The sequence below is a fragment of the Oratosquilla oratoria genome, chromosome 12 (assembly GCF_046742065.1).
Source record: "Oratosquilla oratoria isolate Oo_2021 chromosome 12, ASM4674206v1, whole genome shotgun sequence".
NCBI classification, from domain to species: Eukaryota; Metazoa; Arthropoda; class Malacostraca; order Stomatopoda; family Squillidae; genus Oratosquilla; species Oratosquilla oratoria.
The window spans coordinates 64,283,062-64,291,699 of record NC_134788.1 but is presented as its reverse complement, the minus strand read 5'-3'; the positions used below and the strand labels follow the sequence as shown (position 1 = coordinate 64,291,699).

The 8,638-nt window shown below is 36.0% G+C and overlaps 1 protein-coding gene across 2 annotated transcripts in view; it reads right to left on the bottom strand.

The window, feature by feature from the left end:
* Window positions 1-297: 297 nt before the first annotated feature.
* LOC143031931 (uncharacterized) overlaps window positions 298-8,638 on the bottom strand; it is a 62,272-nt gene continuing 53,931 nt past the window's right edge. For both annotated transcript variants that reach the window (XM_076196308.1, XM_076196307.1), the window contains exon 2: window positions 298-6,108. In XM_076196308.1, coding sequence (XP_076052423.1) covers window positions 4,946-5,902 — 957 coding nt within the window. In that variant the 5' untranslated portion in view covers window positions 5,903-6,108 and the 3' untranslated portion in view covers window positions 298-4,945. The remainder of the gene's footprint in view (window positions 6,109-8,638) is intronic.

The window sequence follows — 8,638 nt, the reverse complement described above, 5'->3', positions numbered from 1 at the left end:
TTATGCTTAAAGTATTATCACAAAGTTTTAAATAAACAATCATCTGTGGATCTGGAACAAATTAATCCAATTTACATTATATCTTATGGGAAAAAATGATTCGCCATTAGTACAGCCTCCTGGAACGAATTGTGTACAAATAGTGAGGTTCCACTGTATATATATTTTTGCACTGATTTTCTATTTCAAGAGTCCTTTGTGTGACAATGACAGAGCTCAGAGAAATATCTAATATGTATTTTATATTCATTACATTAATAGTATGAATATATATATATATATTTATATATATATATATTTATATATATATATATATAAAACACTAAGGAACAATTACATTTAACCTTTCTAAATTTAAAAATAACTCTAAGTATATATAAAAATAAGTCAAGTACCAATGCTCAACTTTAACTCTACCTTCTAACTTCTTATTTCTCCTCTCTTTTGTTTTCAGCATTCACCCACTCTTTATACACATTATCTAAATTGATTGAGTTTCAATAAAGTTTGTAGCTTTTCACTTATATAAACATATCCAAATGACATTCTCCTAAACAGTGTCTAAGTTTATTTTTTATTCAATTCATTGGACTAAATCCTCACTCACAGTCTGCACTAGAGACAAGAAAGGCTCCTCCAATATCCATCAACTTTTCCAAGTCTCAGAACTTCATTTCATGTAATCTTGTATCTAATTTTTCTTGCAACATCAAACTAAATATTTCTGTAGCATCAGCAAGAGAATCATGATAGTTAAGACAAAAGGCAGTAACATGTTCACTACCAAATGAAAAATCACATTGACCATTCTTGTACCTCATCCTCAGGGAAACTGTCCTGTAAATGGGTGGAACATTTTTCATTATTTCATCCAGCCATTCTTCACTTGCAGTTCTTTTTCACTTCACACCCTTTGCTTCATTTGAATCTGACAAGATCCACCAGTTCTATGCAATTCTGTTATATGTATATATATTTTTTCACATTTGTAAATTTAAAAATAGCTACAGATTACAGAATACAACCATGTCTGTGTGCACTATTTACCAAACATAGTTGTTGCCTTGCTTTGTTTCCTGTTGCTTACTTTTCAATTAAAATACAAAGTTGGGATGGGTCTTTCCAACAGCTTCCTTTTATCTTAATTATTGCATTGTTTCAGTGTTCCTCTATTATCCAGATATCTCTACTATTTTAATGACTTGTAGTAGCCATTTTTTCATCAGTATATTCTTTGCTCCTTTTGTTATTCTTGAAATGTAGTTTTCTGTAGGAAATTAGTGATTTTCTTTTCCAAATGGAATTTGAAACAAAAAAAAAAACATTGAGATTCTATCAAGTAATCAGATTTTTTTAATTTGAGGGTACAAAACTAATAACATGCTTCTTGATTTATTTCATTGGACTGAACTAGTACTGGTGAAGTATAACTGCTGAACAGACAAAAGATCTCAAAACTATGTGTAATATTATGAACTTGTACACTTACATTTCAAAGGTCATTGACAGATTCTCAAAATCACATTTATTTTGTTTTGAATTCATTGTCATGAAATTAAAGGATTAGTGTCTTTAATTAAAATATTATAATTTCATTTTCAAAACCTTGTGCACACACTTTTTTCCTTTGTACGCTAGTTGTGAAATGTGCGCACAAACACATGCACAAATCTTACCGGGAATATTTTTCATCACACAGCCATCACACTGGAATGGCTTCTTTCCAGTATGAGTCACTATGTGATGACTGAGACCTCTTTTGTGAGAAAGCACAATCACACAGGTCACACTAGGAAGGCTACTGTCCTGTATTCACCTAGTTGTTTTTTATGGGAAGAGAGCTATGCTCATAGTGACCCGCTTTTGTATCTTTCAGCATCCAGTTTGATCTTAAATTCTTGTATAGTTTTTGCACTGTTTCTTCATTCAGTTTGTTTCAGATATCTATCACTCTGTGTGGGAAGCTATTCTTTTTCAGATGTCTTCTGTAACTATCCTTTTTAAGTTTCTTTTCATATCCTCTGGTTTTTCTTCTATCCCACTTTAATGCCAACTCTATCAAGGACTTTCATCCCTTTTATAGTTCTGTATATGGTTAGCAGGTCTCCTCTTTCTCTTCTTTGTTCCAGGGTAGGTAGTTCGAGTTTGTCCAATCTGTGTTCGTATGTCAAATTGGAGAGTGTTGGTGCCATCTTTGTCATTGCTCTTTGAACTCTTTCTAATTTCTTCATGTTCTTTTTTGTACTAGATGTCCAGTGTCACAACATACTCCAATTTTGGTCTTATCAATGTAACTAATATTTTCTTTACCATTTCTTCATTCATGTTGTCAAAAGCCACTTTCATTGATCTTAATAAATTGAAAGTTTCTCCAACTAATTTGTTGATATGTTTGTCTGGTGTCATGTCATTGGTGATAGTTACTCCTAGGTCCCTTTCCGAATTGACTTTTTTCATTTCTTTTGTACCAATTTTGTATTACCTTGATATTCTGTTTTTGCTTTTTCCAAATTCCATTATACTACATTTCTTGATGTTGAAATTCACTTCAATCTTTTGACTTCATTTCCAGATTTTGTCCAGGTCTTCTTGTTATGATTTACAATTTTCTCCTGTACTTCTCTTTAGTAGTTTCGTATCATCTGCATATAACATTCCACACCTTCATCTATGTCATTTATATGTATGGCAAATATTATTGGAGCCAATGCAGAGCCTTTTGGGACTCAACTCATTATTTCTTCTTAATTTGAGTTCTTGTCTCTGAGTACCACCTTTATTTTTCTCCATTCAAGAAATCTTTCATCCATTCCAATAACTTTCCTTGTACTCCACCTATTGTTTCAATTTCTCTTGGTAGCTTTTAGTGTGGTACTTTGTCAAATGCCTTTTGTAAATCTAAGAAGGCACAATCTGCCCATCCATTCCTTTCTTGAATTATTTCTATTAATCTCGAGTAAAAGCATATTAAGTTTGTGGCACATGATCTTCCACTTCTAAATCCAAATTATTTTGGATTTAGTATTTTGTTATCCCCCAAGTATAATCCATTTACTTTTGATAACCTTTTGACATATTTTTGCTATAGTACTAGTATGGTAGACCGGTTTATAGTTGGTTGGGTTTTCTTTGTCTCTTTGTATATTGGTGCAATATTTGTATTTTTCCAATCTTGTGGTACTTTTTCTAGAGTGAGAAATCAATTATCTTGTGTATTTTGTCCCTTAGTTCATCTATACATTCTTTCAATATCCAATTTGCAATTACATCTGGCACGTGTGACTTTCTGATGTCAATTTTTTTTTTATTTGTTCTTTTATTTCTTTCTGTGTCACCATTTTTTCTTTCATTGGGGGGGACCTGTCCCTCTGTCCTTGCTCCCAATTTTGTGAGTTTTCAATTGTGGGGGGATCACATGATATTTGGGGTGATTCTTTTGTGAGGAATGGCTTCTCTCCATTGTGGGTCCTCATATGCATTGCGTGAGAACCCTTTTGAGAGAAAGTTGCACCACACACACATTGCATATGAGAGGCTTATTTCCTGTGTGGGTCCTCATATGCTCTGTGAGAGACCTCTTTTGAAAGCTATATCATACAGGAATGGCTTCTCTCCATTGTGGGTCATCACATACTTTCTGAGATAACCCTTTTTTGTGAAAGCAGAATCGAACATGCCACATTGGAAAAGCTTCTCTCCTGTGTGTAAGATTTCCCTTACATGAGAAAGCAGAATCATACATGTCGCATTGGAAAGACTTGTCTCTTGTGTGGGTCCTCATATGATGTGTAAGAGAACCCTTTTGTGAAAAAGTAGAATCAAAGAAGTCACAATGGAAAGCCTTCTTTCCTGTGTGGATCATCCTGTGATACTTGAGCTGATTCTTTTGTGAGAAAGATGCATCACACAGGTTGCTTTTGAATGGTTTCTCTCCAGTGTGGGTTGTCATATGCATTGAGAGAGAACTCTTTTGTGGGAAAGTAGAATTGCACAGGTCACAGTGGAAAGACTTCTCTACTGTGCAGGTCCTCATATGCTGTATGAGGGAACCCTTTACTGAGAAAACATAATAGCACAGCTAACACTGGAAAGACCGCCCATCTGCAGGGGTCTTCAAATATTGTGTAAGAAACCTTTAATAAGAAACAAGGATTCACAAAGGTCATACTGGAAAGGCTTTTCTCCTGTGTGGATCATGTGTTCTTTGTGGGGATTATTTTCTGGGATAGCTGCATCACACAGGTAGCATCACAATGGCTTCTCTTCAGTGTGCTTTCTAGAACTCTTTTGTGAGAAACCAGAACCACACAGATCACATTTGAAAGTCTTCTCTCACGCGTGGGCCTCATATGCTTTGTGAGATAACCTTTCATGAGAAAGCAGAATCACACATCATAAAGGAATTGTCTCAACCCTGTGGATCATCACGTGATATTTGAGGTAATTCTTTTGTGAGAAAGCTTCATCACAAGGTCACACTGGAAAGGCTTCTCTACTGTGGGTCCTCATGTGCTTTGTGAGATTAATCTTTAGTGAGAAAGCAGAACTGCACAGGTCACACTGGAAAGGCTTCTCTCCTGTATGGGCCCTCATATGTTTTGTGAGATGACCCTTATGTGGGAAAGCAGAATCACAGAGATCACACTGAATAGGCTTCTCTCCTGTGTGGGTTTGAGATTATCCTTAGGTAAGAAATCAAATCCACACAGGTCCTCTGCGTGGACCATCATATGTTAGATTACCATTTTGTGAGAAAACAGAATCCCAAATGTCACACGAGAAAGGCTTCCCTCCTGTGTGGTTCTTCATATGCTGTATGAGATTACTCTTATATGAGAAAAAAAGAACCACAAAGGTCACACTGGAAAAGCTTCTCTCCTGTGTGGGTCCTCATATGCCATGTGAGATGGCCCTTTTGTGAGAAAGCAGAAATCCACAGGTCACACTAAAAAGGCTCCTCTCCTGTGTGGGTCCTCATATGCTGTGAAAGATGTCCCTTCTGTGTATAAGCAGAATAGCACAGGTCACACTGGAAAGGCTTCTCTCCTGTGTGGGTCCTCATATGCTGTGTGAGAGAACCCTTATGTGAGAAAGTAGAATCACACAGGTTACACTGGAAAGGCTTCTCTCCTGTGTGGACCCTCATATGGCTTCTGAGAGAACAATTATCTGAGAAAGCAGAATCACACAGGCCACACTGGAAAAGCTTCTCTCCTGTGTGGGTCCTCATATGCTTAGTGAGAGAACCCTTCTGTGAGAAAGCAGAATCACACAGGTCACACTGGAAAGGCTTCTCTCCTGTGTGGGTCCTCATATGCTGTGTGAGAGAACCCTTATGTGAGAAAGTAGAATCACACAGGTTACACTGGAAAGGCTTCTCTCCTGTGTGGGTCCTCATATGGCTTCTGAGAGACCACCTATCTGAGAAAGCAGAATCACACAGGCCACACTGGAAAAGCTTCTCTCCTGTGTGGGTCCTCATATGCTTAGTGAGATGACCCTTTTGTGAGAAAAAAGAATCACACAGGTCACACTGGAAAGGCTTCTCTCCTGTGTGGGTCCTCATATGCTGTGTGAGAGAACCCTTATGTGAGAAAGAAGAATCACACAGGTTACACTGGAAAGGCTTCTCTCCTGTGTGGACCCTCATATGGCTTCTGAGAGAACACCTATCTGAGAAAGCAGAATCACACAGGCCACACTGGAAAAGCTTCTCTCCTGTGTGGGTCCTCATATGCTTAGTGAGAGAACCCTTCTGTGAGAAAGCAGAATCACACAGGCCACACTGGAAAGGCTTCTCTCCTGTGTGGGTCCTCATATGCTGTGTGAGAGTACCCTTATCTGAGAAGGCATAATCACACAGGTCACACTGGAAAGGCTTCTCTCCTGTGTGGCTCATCATATGCTTTGTAAGAGAACCCTTTTGTGAAAAGGCACAACTTTACAGGTCACAATGGAAAGGCTTCCCTCCAGTGTGGGTCATGTGATATCTAAGATGACTAGTGATATGATTGTGCTACAGATGTCACACTTCATCCTTTTCATTGTATGACAAGTATGGAATCTACAGATAGCCCTTCCAAAGATTTGGGGATATCTACCCTCATCCTGAAAAAAAAAATGTAATTATAATACTGACATCTATTTCTGAAAGTGTATAATATACTCTAATAGGATAGTGGAAGTTTTGCACACAAACTATTTCATATTCAAGTTTGTAGCTAAACTGACCCTTTGTACATGCCATGACCCATCATAAAATAGGATGAAACATTAACAGATATGGTGCTATCATATATTCCATTCTACTTTTTCATTACATATGAGGTGAAAATCATCCTATAGCTTCATGCATACTCATTCCCCCACAACCACAATGACTAAAATTTTGCTCTAGCTTTTTCATCATGCCATGAGATTTGGAAGTGGGCAATGGCCCAGCTGGCCACAACAGTTGTATTTTAATATAACTTCATAGCATACCATGTTTGGGCTCACAAGACCTGAATCTAAACCAACTCAAAGAGGGTTTATTTGGTTCATCTGACTCAAATAAGTGATGTAAGTCACATTGTTTAAGACACACAAACCACAGTTTAGAATGGACGTCTAGAATGAGCTCTAGAGTGCAATGTTTTTTCAATAAGTTGGAGGAAACACCTTGGTGGTATCATATTAGAAGAGGGGAGTTTGTTTATCAAGTGACCGAAATGATATGTTAGAGTAAGTTCACTTAATGGTTGATATATAAAATGGAGGATGATAAAGGTAGACAAAAATATAGTGAACCAACAAAGAAAAGACTAGAAGTAAGCAGGGTTGAATCACCATCAGGTGTCATCCCAAAAAAGAGTTGCAACATGGTAACATCCAAGAGGAATCAAAGGTATGAAAATATAACATTTTCAGGGTTTCCAAATGTGGAATACTAGGTAGAGGTATAGATTTGGAAAGGGAAACAAGGTATAAGAATATTCTAAATCAGGCGATTACAGAACTAATAAATGAAATTATAGATCTGAAAGCTGAATACAGGACAATGTATAAAGAAGTGAATGAGTTGAAAAAACAAAATGCTGAAACTAACAGGGAGCTTAATGATCTAAAAGAGGAATTAAACACAGTCAAAAGTGAGAATGAAAGAATAAAAAATGAAGATACTAACAAAAATGAGGCTTTGAAAAAAGAAGTAAAAGAACAAATACAAGCGGTGACTGAGAAAGTTGGAGAAACCATAAAAGAGATAGATCTCCAACAAATCAAAAATCAATGGAAAGTGGATCAGGAAAACCAAAAAATAACTTTTAAAGAAATTGTAAAACATGTGGAAGAAAATGCAAAAGAAACAGTCATTGAAGAGAAAGAAAATTGGGCTAGACACAGTTGATAAAAAGAAGTGTATAGTAGTTTATAGTATTGAAGAAAACCACAATGTAGCTAGAGACTTAAGAGAAAAAAGAGAAAGAAATAGCAAAAGAAATTCTGAGAGAGATACAAGAGGAGGGGCAAGAAAAAGGAAAAGGAAATGGAGGAAGTTCATAGAATAGGACTATACCCTAAAGACAAAAGTAGACCACTATAAATTAAAATAAGGTCTCAAATGATAGAAGTTAAATTACAAGAATATATGGATATAAAAAAGAAATGAGCAATGAAAAAAGAGAGGGAAAAGACACTAAGAAATGAAGCTAATAGAAAAAAAAGAGAGAGAATAACAAGATACCAATTTTTTTTTTTTTTTTTTTTTTAAGAGTACTGGACCTGAGGCTGAGAAAATGGTATATCAAAAAAGATCAATCAAAGGAAACAAAAAAAGGAGGATAAAGGAAAAAATTAAAAATAATGTATACTAACACAGATGGCATGATTTCAGGACTAAATGAATTAAATGACTATCTGACAGATGAAAACAGTATATAATGGTAATTGTGGAGATGGCATTACAAGGTCCACTACCACCAATTTATGTGGGACAAAGTTTATATAATCATTGGATAGAAAATAGAGAGGCGAAACAGGGTGGAGGAGTCATGTTTTTGACTAAGAAAGGCTTAAATGTGACAAAGATAACAGAAGGAAATAATAATGTGAAATTATGATAAAAATTGAAAACAGTGACATAACAAGTAGAAATTTTGTAGTGATATATGTACCCCTGAAAACATATTCCTGGACAGAGAGTGACCATTCCAAAATTTTGACACAGAGAACGTATTAAATGAAATATTGAAAGGTGGAGGAAACTTAATAATTATGGGTGACTAACTCTAGAGAAATATGTTAGGAGATGACAGTGAAAGGTGGAGAGGACCTTTGGGGAAATATACTACTGGGCATGGCCAATGAATACACAATAATTCAATGGGTAAAAGAAAATACCAGAGATAGAGATAATGAAGAACCATCAGGACTAGATTTAATATTTACATCAGAGCCTGAAATTGTGGATAAAATGGAATACAAGACACCAATTGGGAAGTGACCACATACTTATCAAGTTCGAACTAAAAGAGGAAATTTGGGAAGAAATGGGAAACACAGAAAAGGAAGACTAATGTACAACAAAACAGATTTTGAGAAACTCAGAAAATTCTTTCAAAAAGTGAAGTGGGAAAACTTCTTTAATGAAGTAGATAAA